The 18,765-nt window shown below is 39.6% G+C and overlaps 1 protein-coding gene across 1 annotated transcript in view; it reads right to left on the minus strand.

Moving 5' to 3' along the window:
* Window positions 1–8,474: 8,474 nt before the first annotated feature.
* MTMR8 (myotubularin related protein 8) overlaps window positions 8,475–18,765 on the minus strand; it is a gene marked incomplete at its 5' end in the record, with an annotated part of 170,346 nt that continues 160,055 nt past the window's right edge. Inside the window, 2 exons of the mRNA XM_079910963.1 lie at window positions 8,475–9,048; window positions 11,431–11,557. Coding sequence (XP_079767089.1) covers window positions 8,578–9,048; window positions 11,431–11,557 — 598 coding nt within the window. The remainder of the gene's footprint in view (window positions 9,049–11,430; window positions 11,558–18,765) is intronic.

An 18,765-nucleotide genomic window follows, 5' to 3' on the forward strand; every position in this document is an offset into this window, starting at 1 on the left:
CTTTTTTAGTAGGCAGTCACCTTAATTTTAGCATGTGGATTCTGGCCTACTTCTGTCAGCTGTGGTTCCAATGGAAGTTTAGGTTTTAGAACGTTTGTGGTGCTATTTTTCTGCCTGATTTATCTGGTGTCACCAGGGCTCCCACTGGTTTCTGCTTGTGCTACCTCAGAGGGTGGAAGGGCTTTCACCAGGCCTGTTGCCCAGTGTCTCTCACTGGGGGATGGAAATCTCAGGTCTGCAAGAACAAAGAGGCTTCCCTGGCTGGTCATTTACTTTTACAGGGTCCTCCCTGCCTGTGGAAATGGAGAGAGCTTCCTGGGATGAGCACTTGTTGTGGCAGGTCATCTCTTTTTGTTGCCTCCTGGCTACTGCAGTGTCTCTGGGTGAGAAAGGGCAGAGATGAGAGTCCTTCATTTAGTTTATTATTATTAGTGGGGAATATGGTCTTGATCAATCCTCTTTGCTGATGCTGCCAGGCTCACCTCCTGTTAGAGGGAATCCTGTTCAATCTGGGGGAGAAATGATCCTCCCTGGGCTGCCTTCTGTTGTTAAGTTGGAGGTCAGGAAATACCCAAGAGAAGCCTAGAGAAATGAGGGAGACTTTCAAATGTGCTGTGACTCACATATACCCAAGTGACATTTTCCACTTAAAGAATTGACATTGTCAGTTCTCAATTATTTGGTTCCTTGCTTCTGTGTGATAGCTTCTATGTTTGATGGGAAACCTGAAACTTCTAGGTTCAGTTTGACGGGATTTACCAATTTATATATGAAAAGCACCTCCAAACTTATAAAGTGCTTTTGCAGCCACAACTTCCCTTGATTTCCACAATCACAGTGTGAGACCAGCAAGATTGAGATTATTCTTATTTTGCTAATAAGAAAACATAGTAAGTTGGGAGACTGAGACTCATCCAGAAGTGATTTCTCATTCAGAGCCTTCCATTGATACTTTTCCCCTTGTGAAACCAGACCTTTACTGGGTGACAGGAGGCTGTGGAAATAGTTGATTTAAGGGGACCCAGCTTGCCATGTCCTCGGCTGCAACTAACACAGTAGGTTACCATGGAACTATAGAGTGGATAAATTCCAAGTTCAAGCTTATGTTCCATATAAAGTACCCTGAGAATTTGGAAATCAAATTACCCTTAGAGAATCTGTTGGTAAAAAATCTTCCCAGGTAGATGAAATTACCCATCTGAACAGGTCACCTCAGGGGAGAGGGTATCATATCAGAAAGGAGGTTGATAAATTCCAATAGAGGGAAATGGGGTGTAATCCACAGAGGTAAGATTGAAATTTGATGTAGAAAGCTGTAGCCTGACCAAACAATAGGGAGTTGGTTGAATAGCTCATATAGTGAGATACAATGTGATCATTAAAAGTGAGATCAATTTATATATAGAGATAGAAAGGTGTTCAAAATATATAAGCAAGAAACATATAGGAGTGTATAGTATGATCTGATTTTTATTCTATATGCATGCATGTAGATTTACCTCTGCATAGAGGAATTATGAAGTCTTTTTTTGGTTCTCTATATTTTAAAAACATTCTATAATGAACAAATGTTTCTCAGTTAATTATAAAAGAGCCATAGCCTAATCCACTTGTTATGAACTGAATGTTTGTGCCCACCAAAATTCATATGTTGAAATTCTCCCTCCCCCAATATGATAATAGGAGATGGAACCTTTGGAGGTGATTTGGATTAGATGAGATGATGAAAATTGAACCCTCATGAATGGGATCAGTGACATTTTAAGAGTCATGAGAGAGCATGCTTCTCTGCTTTCCACCATGTGAGGATACAGTGAAAGATAGATGTCTAGAAAGCAGGCTTTCATCAGACACCAAATCTGCCAGGTCTTGGGCTTCCCAGCCTCCAGACCATGAGAAATAAATGTTTGTTTTTTATAAGCCACCCAGTGTTTGGTATTTTGTTATAGTAGGCTAAGTGGACTGACAGAAATTGTATTGTAACCTTATTGTATTGTAACTTGATTGTCTAAAGACAATGTGTCAAGAATAAGAAGGGTGTTGAATGGATTGAAGAAAAAGGAAGCCTAAGACTAAGAACTGGTTAGTTTAATTAGTAGCAACAGGGCTGAAATTAGAAGGAGCCTGACTAATGTATTTTGATTGATTTTTTTAAAATTTGCCAGGCACTTAACCAGGTAGTACTTCACATGTTAGCTCAGTTAATCTGCATAACCACTCTGTGTGGAAGGTATGATTATAACCCCCATTTTCCAGATGAGGCCTCTGAGGCTCACAGAGGGGAAGTAACTTGCCCAAGGCCATACAGCTAATAAATGGCAAAGCCAGGACTAGAACCCAGATCTCGTTGTGTTCTACCTGCTGGAGGCCCTGAGCATGTAATTTCCAGAGAAGGAGGCTCTGCTTTGGGGCAAGGAGAGATCACTGGCCTCTTTTGTGGCCTGGAGGAAATAACCCCTGAGTTCATGAGGCTCCATGTGTGAATATTCTTGTTGGATGGGAGGTGGAGAAAAGAGAAGGGACCCTGGAGGGGGTGAAGAGCCAGATCCCTGGATAGATCTATCCCCCAATGTGAATTAACAAACGTGTTCAGTCAGTATGCTTTTGTGAGTTAAGTGGGTGTCAGTCTTTTCCTCCCATCTCATCAATGCTAGATAGACTCTGCACTCCACAGTGCTGTCAGAACCAGGCATTCTCTCTGATACCTGTTTTGTCTTATTTTAACATCAACATTTAACCTACCTGCAGATTCTGTCTTTATAAAGAGGTTCATCCATTAAGGCTAGGTTAGGGTACCTTTTTTTTAAGGTACGCCACCTTTCCTTTAATTTGTAGCTATTACACAGTAAACTCACACACATAAATGATTGAAGGTTTTAAATTCTAGACCAAAAAACTGTATCAACCAACATCTTCAAATCGGAACACATGTGCAGAAGGGAGCCAGTGAGCCATTTAGCACTGGACTAAACAAATGACAGTGAACATTCTAACGGGGTCACACACCCATACCCCACTGGTATGACAGGTTCAAGATAACACACAACAGGAAGTTTAAAGTCAATCATATACACTGTTGTACCTTGGAAAGTTCAGACTTGATCTGCTGTGACAATCATTCTGTAAACCTGGGGCTAATGAAAAGTCAGGTTCTCAAAGAACCTACACAGCCTGGGTTCTGATTTATACATCAGTTGCATGACATTCATGCAGGTATATGGCTAACAGTATCACACTACAGGTAACAATGGTCATATATTTGAATACTGCTTTTAAAGCTGCCTGATCAATACACCCCAGCAAAAAGGACAATTACTTCACCATCACTTTGGTTTATATCTCTGGCTTAACAAGTCCTAAAGTCCCCATGGCACTTAGCTGGACAATATCAAAGTTAGAGGTCTAGCACTAAAACAGTTTTTTATTCTTGAATAAATTCTCTTCATCTGAATGCCCAAATGACCTGTCCAACCAGATGCTACTGAAGTTGCAGTAAACACATACACATACACAAATACTCTTACTATGAGTTACATTCCAAAAAGACTGAATTTATTACCTGTTCCTAAGCCTGAGGCACTGTTAACTAGAATACAGGACATGTTATGTTTCAAAACTAGTATACATGCTCTGCATTTCTATTGGCATTCACAAAATACAGAAATAACCCTGTCTGCAAATGTGAGGTAGTGGCATGGAAATACTTTATATGAACTGGTGTGGCCAACTGCATGTGAGGTAGGATCAGAGACATGAGTCTTTTGACAGTGATCACCTAGTGACTTTGGTGTACATAGTCTCATGTGACTGGTGGAAGGGGGTCCAATGATGTTTCACCTACAAAGAGGCAAAGAAGGAACTCAGGACTCAACAGCCTTAGAGACATATATTAATAGGAGAGAATACCACCTACCATCCTTGACACTTTAAAAGAAAACCCAGGACCACATAACCTAGAAGAGAAAATTGTTGACATAGAAAGTACACAACTCAGAGCATTCTAAAGGAAAGAATTTCTACCAGTGTAAAAGACAGCCTTAAAAGAAAATATGTCAGCCATAATACTACCTGGAAAAGAGGACCTTTTTTGGACCTTATTGGAGCACATTCAATCTTAATTAATTGGTATGCTTGTCATCTTGGACTAGCATATACTCCTTCAGCTTAATTGGCCAGGTGTATTTCTATATTACCTTCTCTTTCCTCCTCCATTCCCCCCAGCTTCTCCACAACTGGGATTCTACAAGGGCTAGTGTAGAGCTCTCTAAAGAGTCAGAGTACAAAGCCATGAAAGTGGTTGAAAAGCAACAAAGCTTTGGAAGAGAAAGAGGCTTTTAGGTCACCCTCAAAGCTTTAGAAAATGCCAGGGAAGAGGGCACCAGGCTTGACACAGAAGCTGTTGGTTTCACACAGGCCAACTTCTGAATATGTTTTTGTTTAGCCCCAGCAAGACACATGGGCCTAAATTAGCTTTCAAAGCGCACTTGCCTTTTGTGAAGACAAGTCACAAATCACAGAGCATGTAACACACTTTTACTTGCACTGACATCTAAAGGAGACATGGGCTGCTGTGACTGGTGATGAAACCAATACTTCCTATTTAAGGGGAAGGCACAGACTGTCAAGTCTCACAGCCGGGGAATCAGAGAAGACATGTTCTGTATGGCTTGAAAATCACTTTTTTTTTTTTGCATTGGAAAAGCTTCTGTTACTGCCATCAAATGCTTCGAAAATGGAACTGCCTCTAAAAGGGAAACAAACTAAGAGTCCTTTACAACCCCAAATCTTTTCCCTTGTCCTTTTTTTGTTTGGCGTCATCTAATAGCTAAGCCATTTCTTCACATTATGTTTAAAAAATAACCGAATAGGAAAAAAATTTAAGGCTTAATCCATGTCTACTTTTTGTTTATAAATGTCTATATAAAAACTCAGGTCTAGATTTGGCACTTAGAAGAAAGTAACCAGATTTGGTTACAATCACATCTGCCTGTATCATACATAGAATTCTGGGAGGGTGAGGCCTGAGGGTGGGGGAGAGATTTGGTACAACAGATATCATTAAATCATATACTTTGGAAACTGAGAGAGAAAGTGAGAATAATCTTCCTAGGAAGAAACCAATCTGAAGTATAGTATACCCCTTTTGAGACAAGTATTTTTTTTCTTACAGGAAATTTACTTTTCCCTACACAACTGTTTTTATAAAATGCCACTTTATAAAATGCTCTCAGAAAGATTTCCCAGTGGTACATCAAAGCTTAATAGCATCAAGAAAAGGTGTTATGTGTTTAATAAAATTCACTATGTAACAAAGATCGGACATAGTTATTAAACTTCTCTGTCTGCTAAATTCAGGCCAAGCTTAAATATTTACAAATCTGGTTTGAAAGTAACTCATAAAAAGACTTGGATGCCTTCTGGTTGGAAGTGTTCAAGGAAAGATCTTGCATTCAGTGAAATGTGAAGTGTTTCTTAGACAAAATATGTCCATGCATGTTGACAGGCATGACAACTGACTTGGTAGTAATTTAGCAGTTTCTAGGGTGACTTTCCAAATGATACCTGTGCCTAATATATGTACCATAAGCTTTACGTTCTTGCCCAGTTAGTGCCAAATAGAGTTTCATGCTTTCTTTCATACAGCAAACCCCATCCTTGAATTTCTTCTTTAAAAAGCTGTTACTTAGGTTTGTTATTTAGGATTGTTTTAGTTATTACCATGAGGAATCTGTTATTCTATAAACTAATACTTAATGAATTTTTAAGAAAGGTGTTCATGTAGAATCTGAGCATGGCCACACTCCCAGGCACAGAGCCTGCCTCATGCTTGGAAAAGATAAGGAGTGACCCCAGGCCCATGTAAGCTGTGTAGGAAACAGGCAGATGTCAGGCTCATGGATGAGACAGTGGCAGGTGGTTAAATGCCTTCCTATTTAAGTCAGGCAGTCACATGAGAATGGAATTTTCTGCTCAGGGAACTGGAAGGGTAGGGCAGTGGCGGAGGGCGTCACATTTCTTTCACAGCATAGGTGCTATATGAGGGTATGAAATGAAAGCCATTAATAGATGATATTTTCTAGTACACCCAGTAACTTTCCTTCAGGAGCCTCCCCTCTATTGCTAGGCTCCTGACTACAGATAGCTACTGGGTTTTTGCCAGTGCATAAATATTTGGATTCTACTGAACTTTTTTCCTCCTTCAGATTTACAAATCCAACTGTAAAACAGGGAGGTGTTATGTGTTGAGAGTAAATAGGGGATTTTTACAAGGTTTTCCTTAGTTCCATGTATGTCATATACAGGTAATATAGGACATGCTGGGGAATAAAAATAATAAAAGACCAAACAAATTGACTGGAATAGCAGTGTTGCTCTTCACCACTTCTCATTCTAGAACTATATTGAAAAGAACTTGTCACTAATGATTAATTTTGTTTTGGATCTAAGAAATAAGGTTTGGTACTATGTGCCACCCTTGTACAGGTCTGTAGAAATAAATCTGAGACCCTTAAGCTAACTTTTTATAGGATTTGCAAAGGTCATTTGCCTTTTTTATTTCTCTGAAAAGACCTTAACACACTATCAGAAATATCATACTAGTTAATAGACTATAAAATTCAGATTGAGATATGGGAGAAAGCCCTGGGTATAAAGCAAGATCCAGAATAAACTCATTTGTAGCAGATGATTGGTATTGTCATCCTCTTTGATAACTTCCTTCACAAAGCCAGGGTTTAGATGGAGCTTTCAGATCAAAATGACTTGTACAAATCCCAATTTTTTTCCAGAAGTAAGAAGTAAAATGACAACTGGCAACATCTGATGATTTATGTTATACAAGCCAAAGACCAAACAGTGGAAAGAGGGGATGAGAAGATACAATAGGAAATCACATTGATGTTTTAAAATTATAGGAACAAGGCAGCTATCAAGGAGAGATAAGTAGAAAAATGGCCCCTATTTACATATAAAGAAAGATAACCAAAATGACTTAGAGTTCTTCCTCTAAATAGGAATATTTTTTTTATGTCCATAGTTTAGCTAGGGGTAAGAAATCAAGGAACTATCCTTGGTCTTCTCTGCTACTTCTAACACTTCGATTAAAAGATCCCTCTTTCTTATAGAGAAAAGTAACAAATGAGGTGATCCTTCAGAGATGTCTGTATTTACAAATGGATATGGTAGTAACAGAGGTGGCTTTTTCACTAAGACATCTAATTTTTTAGCTTAAACCAGACATATGGTATACAGAATAGACATCTTAGGTGAAGACATGGATGCTATTGGCAATGGGAGTTCTGAAAATGCTGACAATATGTACTGAACGACCCAAACTACCCAAGACTCACCTTACCCCAGCATGTGGAAGTGGATAAACTATGACTGGATATCCAATAGGAAAGTGTACAGCGTTCATCAACCCCAAATGGGGGAAAGTTTGGTGTTTAAACAACACATCCCCTTCTCCCTGGAGTATTTGGGCATGCTTTAAGAATAGACTTTTTTCAAAAGTCTACATTAGCACAAGGTGTTAAGACTACCAGATTTTAAAAGTAGTGCCAATTATGTCTAAAAATCCACAAACTTGATGTGATGTCTAGGGAAGTAAAACCACTGGACTTCATAAAAAGACCTAAGAAGAGGGACTTCCTTGGCAGTCCAGTGGTTAAGATTCCATGCTTCCACTACAGGGGGAACGGGTTTGAAACCTGGTCAGGGAACTAAGATCCCACATGCCACGCGGTATGGCCAAAAAAAAAAAAAAAAAAAAAAAAAAAAAAACGACCTAAGAACAGTCCTGTTTTAGGAAAACTTAGATGAGCACATATGCCATGTGCAAGCCAGGGTTTAAAGCACTGAGATTTTCAGTTGTCTCCTGAACTGATGTTGAGAATGCTATTGATCAATATTATTAATTCAGACCTCACTATTTTGGAATTGATCATTTTAGAATGTAGTGGATTTAAGTTTATCAATGGGCTATCTATGAAAAAGGGATTTGGCTGAGACCTAACCAGGGTGTGAGTTGGGGAAAACAAGTGTTGTAACTTAAGAAAACTATTTTCTTATATGTTCTAAACCACCAAGCACACATGGATCTTTTTTTTTTTTTTTTTTTTTTTGCGGTACGCGGGCCTCTCACTGCTGTGGCCTCTCCCGTTGCGGAGCACAGGCTCCGGACGCGCAGGCTCAGCGGCCATGGCTCACGGGCCCAGCCGCTCCGCGGCATGTGGGATCCTCCCGGACCGGGGCACGAACCCGTGTCCCCTGCATCGGCAGGCGGACTCTCAACCACTGCGCCACCAGGGAAGCCCGAAAAGCAATATTTTTAAAGCTAAATCCCATTCTAGAATAATAACATATTCTTTCTCTTGTCTATATTCTGGCCTGCTTGACATGCATATACTGGTTGCTTAACTAGTAAAGGCCCTAAATCCCCTTCCAGACTCTTAACTGGGAGGAGGGGTGCCCTGGCCCTGCCCATTTAATCCAATCAGAAAAGCAGCACAGCCTTTTTTGAGACAAGAATCATTGTGGGTGTTGCAGTTGCACCTAATATGGAAGCAGATGAATAGCTCACTGTTGCTTAGAGAAACCTGCCTCCTTGGTGATGGCCTTAGAGAGTCCTGTGTCTTCAGAGATGCCTGTGGTCCCAGAGAAGCTCATGGCCCCAGAGACGCTGATGTCTTCATAGAAGCCCATAGCCTCAGAGGTTCCCGTGTTGCCAGAGATGCCTGAGACCCCAGAGATGCCTGTGTCTCCAGAGAAGCCGACATCCCCAGAAATGTTTATGGCCCTAAGGCTGCCCATGGTCCCATAATAGTCAGGGTGGAGGTCTGCACACTGGATTTTTACTTGATCCATCTGAACTCGAAGGCCTCCTTCCCTAGAAAGAGTGCCACTCTCCATCAAGGTATTCAGGTCTCCATCAATACCCATAAAGCTGAGAGGATTGGTTAAAGGAGTTCCCAGGTGTTGAGATGATAAATGCCCTAATTGAGAGCAGGTACAGAATTCTTCTTGTGGCTCATCATGGTCTTTCACTTTCTGTCATGGGAACAAGGAATGGTTGAAAAGAATTAGAAACCGGAGTAAAACTAGGCAAATATCACATTGACCTATACGGATCCTGCCTGCTGTCACTTATATGGTAGCAAATGACCTTTTGCCCCCTCCTCATCCTCAAACATCTTTTATTCATCACTTGACATAGTGCTTTAAAAGCCCTACTACTAAAGACCCTCAAGGGTCTTGTATATATAAAAGTTCCCTTTTCTGATAAATGCAATTTTATTACTGGGAGCAGGGAGGGCAAGGGAAAGGATCACTAACATTTATTGAATACCTCCATGTGCCAGGCACTTTACATATAGTGTTTCCTTTCATACTTAAGAATCTTATTAGTTAGGAATTAGCTGTATTTTACAGATGAGGAAACTGAGGCTCAGAGAATTTAAGTCACCCCAAATTCACACATTTAGGAAGTGGTAGAGCTGGGATCTGATCCTGCCTCTCCTTAATGCCAAAGTCTATGATCTGTCTACTACTTCATGCTATCTCCAATGGATATTTTCACCTTCAGGGATAAAACAATGACTCACTGATGCTTTACAACAGTGATTCTTAACTTTTTGTGGGTCATAGACACCTTTGAAAATCTGAAGAAAATGATGGACCTTCTCAGAAAACTGCATGAATTCACATATGAGTGGATGAGATGGCACACAGTTTTTAGGTATAATTTCAGGGGTTTCACAGATCCCCTGAAGGGCATCTGTGGACATCTATGGGTTCATGGACTCCAGTTAAGAGCTCCTGCCTTAGGGTATAAGCATACCACTCTTATTTTTCTGGAAATCACAAAATCACACACACACACACACACACACACACACACACACACACACACACAGTGATAACCCTTGGAGAGAGAAACTGAATGGGTAGGTGGCTGGGAGAGTTTTTTCAACATTCCATTTTGTACATTTTTCTATTCTGCATATTCTAACTTTATACTTGTACTGCCTTTTTTTTTTTAAATGTCAACAGGGTTATCTGTTGGGCTGCCTTTGTTTATCTTTTCTGTATTAAAAAAGGAATGTTAATAATAGTTATTATTTTATTATTTTTTTGCGGTACGCGGGCCTCTCACTGTTGTGGCCTCTCCCGTTGCGGAGCACAGGCTCCAGACGCACAGGCTCAGTGGCCATGGCTCACGGGCCCAGCTGCTCCGCGGCATGTGGGATCTTCCCGGACCAGGGCACAAACCCGTGTCCCCTGCATCAGCAGGCGGACTCTCAACCACTGCGCCACCAGGGAAGCCCAATAGTTATTACTTTAAAAGGAAGCCTTACTTACTTTTGAACTTTAGAATCAGAAAGTGATCTGATTCTATCTAGAATGAATCTGATTCTCTTAGGAATTAGGCAGGAATAAGTGAAAGGGCTGGGTTTAGAATAGGACACCTGCTCGGGAGACCTTGTGGAGAAGGTTGCTAATAGGTAAAAAAGGAGGCAGGAGACATTAGGAAAAAGGTTTCCTACTTCTCAGTTCTGCCTAGGGCTTGACCTTCCTGGGGCTGCTTGTTTCCTTTGTTTCCTATGATTTTAAGTTATGCTTCAGTTTTTTCCTTCCTCTTCCCCTTCTTCTTTTTTTTTTTTAATGGAACCAAGTAATTAACTGACTGTTACCTGCCAAGAGGACATTCAAAAGTTTAGGATCTGATGTAATCACAATACGTTTATTTTCACAATAAAAGGATATTTGTTTACTTACAGTGAGCAGAAAAGCTATGCCTTATCTGGTCAAAAGGAGTTTCACACCCAGTACCTAAACAGCACACCCTTTCCAAGAATTCTTTTCTAAAAAATATCCCTCCCCTCTACTTCAAACACACCCCTAGGAACCTCTGGATTCCAGAAGCAGCTCAGCATTTTCCATTTATTGAAAGGAAATCCCTGTTGACTTGTTTAACCTCTAATTAAAAACAAGAGTGTGACTTTAGTTTTGCTGGTACAACGAGCAGTTTATAATCTACATGGGAAGGAAATCAGATTTTTTATAAGGTTTTCCTAATTGGAAATATAACAATTTCATTGTTCTCATTAGTACACCCAAGAAGTTATACTTATTGATGGATAACAAATACTTGTATTACTTCCCTGTCATTCCCTCTTGTTCCTCCTAATAATTCCATCCAGATCCAAAAAGGGAACCAATCCACTTGTTTAACTGAGTGTTATATTTGCCACTTAATATGGAACGTAAAAAAAGAGTTGTGCGTTAGAGCTTTATAGACACAGGATGCTTGGAATGCAGAGAGTATAACAAGCCAGCCAGGCAGCTTCTCACAAGTACCAACTCAACTCTCAGTGGATTGGGCCTACTCAGAAGGGGCAAGAGGTTCTCATTTTGAGATTTAACTTTCACCTTTTCTAGTTTGTGCACATCTGCTTCCAGCATTGATCTCTGCTTCTTAATTTCCAAGAGGCTCTCTAGCATACTCTGCTTGGGCTGCAGCTCTTTGTCAAAGTAGTTATACATCCCACACCAGAACCTTGAATAAACAAAAAGAAAAAAAGTGGGTTAGCTTAGCTGGAGAAATAGATTATTTATGTTTTCCTCATGTCAAGAAAATATTAGCCTGGTAGGTAGGCAGATCTCAAAAGTAAGGTAACTTTGATGACATTAAAAAGACTGGACATGCTCATAATTTAAGAGTAAAGTTCCTAGCAGAAAGATCTCTGCTGAAGACAGGCTTCCTAAAGTCGTACTGAGCTCACAGCCATCTCTAAACCCACCCCTTGACATGGCCCTGCCCCCATAGGGACAAGACACAACTTCACCCAACAGTGGGCAGGCACAAGCCCCAGGACCAACCTTAACCACCAGGGGGCAGACACCAGAAGCAAAAGGAGCTACGATACTGCAGGCTGCAGAAAGGAGACCACAAACACAGAAAATTAGACAAAATGAGATGGCAGAGAAATATGATCCAGAAGAAGGCACCAGATAAAAATCCAGAACAGCTAAGTGAAATGGAGATAGGCAATCTCCCTAAAAATATAATTCAGAGTAATGATGATAAAGATCTCAGAAAAAGAATGGAGGTACAGACAAAGAAGATATAAGAAATGTTTAACAAAGAGCTAGAAGATTCAAAGAACAACTAACAGATGAACAATACAATAATTGAAATGAAAAATACACTAGAAGGAAATCTATAGCAGAATAAATGAGGCAGAAGAATGAATAAGTGAGCTGGAAGACAGAGTGGTGGAAATCACTGCCATAGAACAAAGAATGAAAAGAAATGAGGACAGTCTCAGAGACCTTTGGGAAAACAGTAAATGCACCAATATTTGCATTATGGGGGTCCCAGAAGGAGAAGAGAGAGAGAAAGGGTCTGAGAAAATATTTGAAGATATAATAGCTGAAAACTTCCCTAACATGAGAAAGGAAATGCTCATTCAAGTCCAGGAAGTGCAGAGTCCCATACAAGATAAACCCAAGGAGGAACACAGCAAGATACATATTAATCAAACTGACAAAAATTAAAGACAAAGAGAAAACATTAAAAGTAACAAGGGAAAAGCAACAAATAACATACAAGGGAATCAAAATAAGGTTATCAGCTGATTTTTCAGCAGAAACTATGCAGGCCAGAATCCAGTGGCATGATATATTTAAAGTGATAAAAGGGAAGAACCTACAACAAAGAATACTCTGCCCAGCAATGCTCTTATTCAGACTTGACAGAGAAATCAAAAACTTTACAGACAAACAAAAGTTAAGAGAATTCAGCACCACCAAAAAAGCTTTACAACAAATGCTAAAGGAACTTCTGTAGGAGGAAATGAAAAGGCCACAACTAGAAACAATAAAATTACAAACGGGAAGGCTCACCAGTAAAGGCAAACAAGAATTTGGTAAAGCTGCAGGATACAAAATTAATACACAGAAATCTCTTGCATTCCTTTACACTAACAATGAAAGGTCAGAAAGAGAAATTAAGGAAACAATCCCATTTACCATTACATCAAAAATAATAAAATACCTACAATAAACCTTCTTAAGGAGGGAAAAGGCCTATACTTTGAAAACTATAAGACACTGATGAAAGAAATTGAAGATGATGCAGACAGATGAACACATATACCATGTTCTTGGACTGGAAGAATCAAAATTTTGAAAATGACTATACTACCCAAGGCAATCTATAGATTCAATGCAATCCCTACCAAATTACCAATGGCATTTTTCACAGAACTAGAATAAAACATTTTAAATTTGCATGGAAACACAAAAGACCCCAAGTTACAAAATCAATCTTGAGAAAGAAAAAGGGAGCTGGAGGAATCAGGCTCCCTGACTTCAGACTATACTTCAAAGCTACAGTAATCAAGACAGTATGGTACTGGCACAGAAACAGAAATATAGATCAATGGAACAGATAGAAAGCCCAGAAATAAACTCATGCTCCTATGGTCAATTAATCTATGACAAATGAGGCAAGAATATACAATGGAGAAAAGACAGTCTCTTCAATAAGTGGTGCTGGGAAAACTGGACAGCTACATGTAAAAAATGAAATTAGAACATTCTCTAACACCATACACAAAAATAAACTCAAAATGGATCAAAGACCTAAATGTAAGGCCAGACATTATAAAAGTCTTAGAGCAAAACAAGCAGAACATGCTCTGACATGAGATTAGCTCAAGTTGGTGGAGTATAAGGATGTAAGCTCACACTTTTTTATGAGAACACCAAAATCACAACTAACTGCTAAACAAACATTGACAAAAAAATGCTAGAACTGACCGAAATGATACCCTATATCCAAAGACAAAGAAGAAACCACAATGAGATGGTATGATGGGCACAACTGTGATAAAATCAAATCCCATTCCCACCAGGTGGGTGACTCACAAACTGGAAAACAATGAAACCACAGAAGTTCTCCCACAGGAGTGAAATTTCTGAGCCTCACATCAGGCTTCCCAGCCTGGTGGTCAAGCACTGGGAGGAGGAGCCCCCAGATGATCTGGCTTTGAAGGCCAGCAGGGTTTGATCTCAGGAATTCCACAGGACTGGGGGAAACATAAACTCCACTCTTGGAGGGTGCACACATGGTCTCGTGTGCACCAGGACAGAGGGGAAAAAAGCAATGACCCCATAAAGACTGGGCCAGACCTACCTGCTAGTATGGGAGCATCTCCTGCAGAGGCAGGGGGCAGCTGTGGCTCACTGTGGAGACAAAGACACTGGCAGCAGCAGTTCTGGGGAGTACTCACTGGCATGAGCCCTCCTGGAGGCTGACGTTAGTCCTACCCAACAGCCTGTAGGCTCCAGTGCTGAGATACCTCAGACCAAACAACCAACAGGACGGGAACACATCCCCACCCATCAGCAGACAAGCCTCTTAAAGTTTTCCGGAGCATGGTCCTGCAACCAGAGGGACAAGACCCAGCTCCACCCACCACTGGGCAGGAACCAGTCCCTCCTATTAGGAAATCACAGCAATCTCTTTTTTGATCCACCTCCTAGAGTAATGAAAAAGAAACAAAAATAACAAATAGGACCTAATTAAACTTAAAAACTTTTGCAAAGCAAAGGAAACCATAAACAAAACAAAAAGACAATGCACAGGTTGGGAGAAAATATTTGCAAACAACGTGACCGACAAGGGGTTAATCTCCAAAATATACAAACAGCTCATGCAGCTCTATGTCACAAAAACAAAACAACACAATAAAAAAAATGGGCATAATATCAAAATAGACATTGCTCCAAAGAAGTCATACAGATGGCCCAAAAGCACATGAAAAAATGCTCAACATCACTAATTATGAGAGAAACGCAAATCAAAATTACAATGAGGTATCACCTCACACTGGTCAGAATGGCCATCATCAAAAAATCTACAAACAAATGCTGGAGAGGGTGAGGAGAAAAGGGAACGGTCCTACACTGTTGGTGGAATGTAAATTAGTACAACCAATATGGAGAACAGTATGGAGGTTCCTTAAAAAATTAATATAGAAGTACCATATGATCCAGCAATCCCACTCCTGGGCATATATCCAGAGAAAACCATAATTCAGAAAGATACATGCACCCCAATTGTAATTGCAGTGCTATTTACAATAGCCAAGTCATGGAAGCAACCTAAATGTCCATTGATAGAGTAATGGATAAAGAAGATGTGGTACATATATACAATGGAATATTACTCAACTTTAAAAAAGAACAAAATAGTGCCATTTGCAACAACATGGATGGACCTAGAGATTATCTTATTAAGTGAAGTAAGTCACACAGAGAAAGACAAATAACATATGATATCACTCATATGTGGAATCTAATTTTAAAAATGATACAAATGAACTTATTTACAAAACAGTTTCACAGATTTCAAAAACAAACCGATGGTTACCAAAGGGGATACATGGGGATGGGGAGGGATAAATTAGGATCCTAGGCTTATCATACACACACAACTATATATAAAATAGATAACCAACAATGACCTACTGTACAGCATAGGGAACTCTACTTAATATTCTATAATAACCTATATGGGAAATGAATCTGCAAAAGAATGAATATATGTATATGTATAACTGAATCACTATGCTGTACACCTGAAACTAATACAAAATTGTAAATCACCTATATTCCAATAAAACAAACAAAAAAACAAAGGACCTGAATCATTTTTTCAAATAAGAGATACAAATGGACAATAAGCACATGAAACTATCGTCACTACTCATTAGGGAAATGCAAACTAAAACCATAACATATCATCTCATACCCAATAGAATGGCTACTATTTGAAAAAACAAAAACAAGTGTTGGCAAGAATGTGGAGAAATTGGAACTCTTGTGCACCACTGTTGGACTGTAAAGTGCTACAGCTTCTATGGAAAACGCTATGGTCATTCCTCAAAACAATTTAAAATAGATTAACCATATGATCCATTAATTCCACTTCTCAGTATATATCCAAAAGAATTTGAAAATAGGGTCTCAAAAATACTTTTACACCAACATTCATGGCAGCATTATTTACAAGAACCAAAAGGTGGAAGTTATCCAAGTGTCTATAAATAGATGAATGGATAAACAAAATGTGATATGCAATCAATGAAATATTACTCAGCCTTAAAAGAGAATGAAACTTCTGACAGAAGGTTCATATGGATGAACCTTGAGGACATCATACTAAGTGAAATAAGCCAGAGATGAAAGGACAGATAATATATGGTTCCACTCATATGAGGGATCTAGAGTATTCAAATACACAGAGACAGAAAGTAGAATGATAGTTGGCAGGGGATGGAGTGAGGCGGAAATCGAAAACTGTTTTAATGGATACAGAGATTTCAGTTTCGTAAATGGAAAATTTCTGGAGATTGATTGAACGATGCTTAACATTACTTAACATTACTGAACTGTACACTTAAAATATACTTAACATTACTGTTATATACTTAACATTACTGTTAAGTATATACTTAACATTACTGTTAAGTAATGTTAAGTAATGTTAAGCTTAACATTACTGAACTGTACACTTATATACTTAACATTACTGAACTGTACACTTAAAAATGGTTAAGATGGTAAATTTTGTGCTATGTGTATTTTACCACAATTAAAAAAAGTAATAGGGCTTCCCCGGTGTCGCAGTGGTTGAGAGTCCGCCTGCTGATGCAGGGAACGCGGGGTTGTGCCCCGGTCCGGGGGGATCCCGCATGCCGCGGAGCGGCTGGGCCCGTGAGCCATGGCCGCTGAGACTGCGCGTCTGGAGCCTGTGCTCCGTGGCGGGAGAGGCCACAACAGTGAGAGGCCCGCGTACCGCAAAAAAAAATAAAAAATAAAGAGTGATCCCCAAAATGCTTTACCCAGGTTCTTCAAAGGATAACTAATATAATATCACAACTAGGATGATACTGATATAGTAAAGATAACAATTCCCTCACCATAAGGAGTACTTCTATTGTACTTTTATAACCACACACACCTCCGTACCCTCTATCCTCCACCCTGTCCTTAACCCCTGGTAACCATTAATCTTAACCATTAATTTTGTCTTTTTAAGAAATTTATATAAATGGAAGCATAAAGTATGTAACATTTTGAGATTAGATTTTAAGATTCATCACAATTCTCTGCAAGGTCTTGCATGTATCAATAGTTCATTCCTCTTTATTGCTGAGTAATAATCTCTGGCATTGATGTACCAGAGTTATTTTTACCTATAAACAATTTACTTGTTGAAGGAAATTTGGGTTGTTTTCAGTTTTTGGCTATTATGAATAAAATTGCTATGAACATTAGTGTACAGGTTTCTGTGTGAACAAAGTTTTCATTTTTCTGGGATACATGTCCTGGAGTGCAATTAGTGCAATTGTTAGATCATATGGTAGTTGCATGTTTAGTTTTTTAGGAAAGTGAAAATCTGTTTTTCATAGTGATTATACCATTATACATTACTGTTATATAAATGAGCTAAAGATGGTCTCTGCATAATGGCTCTATATTGTTTACTCCTTCATAGAAGGCTGGGATCTGTTAGCTGCAAAGCCCATCAGTACCAAACTCAAAATTTTACCCATCCAATTGTTTTAAACATAGCCCAAATAAGCAGTTTTTAGCTATTTAAAGCCTACTTGCTTTGCATACCCTGAGAAACTGCACTCAGCATCTGCAAGCCATAGAAAAGATGAATTTCTGCACAATAACTGAACAGGTGCTCTGAACCACTAGACATGTGTTGAATTCTGCCAGAGGGTGCTTCTCACCAGGGCACTGCCTAAATATGAGGTAGAAACTTAAACTTCTGGGGGAGATGAAATGGAAGGCAGGACCCTATGAAAGAGGACTAGTGCCCACTAGAGGGCAAGGCAGCACGATACCATCATGATAGTGATGAGGTTATATTACCCTCTGCTTTCCTGGTAACTACTTGCAAAAGTTAGATATAGAAATGGCACAAGGGCAGGGCCAAAAAGGAGGGGCTGGTTCTCAGTTGGATAAAGAGATATATCCTTTCCTTTTTCCTGAGGCCCAGTCTCTCCTTAAAGACCTAACCCTGGAATCAAGTAAAAAAGGGGCTGCCTGTCTATATAGAATAGATCTGGTGAGGAACAAGCTTCACCTTATGGGGGCTGAAGTTAAGCAATTGGTTGCCAGAATTGGTGGCTCAAAATGGAAAAAAATGGTGTCCCTACTAATTAGTGTGAAAGGTGGGAATGACAAACAGAGAAGGCTTTGGACCCCAGTCTATATATACCTTTTGATACAGATTTTTATGGCTTGGAGGGCTAACCATCCTATGTTAGGCCTCATAAAGGCCTAGGAAGACTGGCAATGGAAAATGTTAACTGAGGCCAAATATCTCCTCCATCAGCTGGGACGTTGGAGTGGACTTACTACGTAATATAGGATGCAGTATGGCATGAAGTATGATAACTCTGCAAGTCCAGAGGTGACTTAATTAGGTCCTGAGTCTACCTAGTTGTTTGTCAGGAGGGCTCCTCTTAAGTATAAGTTCTTTTTATGAGCCATGACAGCTAATGCTAAAACAATTGAAGAGGTCAGAGCTGCCCTACATTTAAAAGAAACTCATGAAAGACAAACTCAGAGTTGTGTCACTTGTTAACTCTACAAACAATACCCTATTTGGCCTAAATTGAAATTGCTATCAACAGTGATGCCTCTTTCCTCTAGGCTAAACAAACCAATTACAACCAG

Source organism: Stenella coeruleoalba, assembly GCF_951394435.1.
Source record: "Stenella coeruleoalba genome assembly, chromosome: X".
Lineage (NCBI taxonomy): Eukaryota > Metazoa > Chordata > Mammalia > Artiodactyla > Delphinidae > Stenella > Stenella coeruleoalba.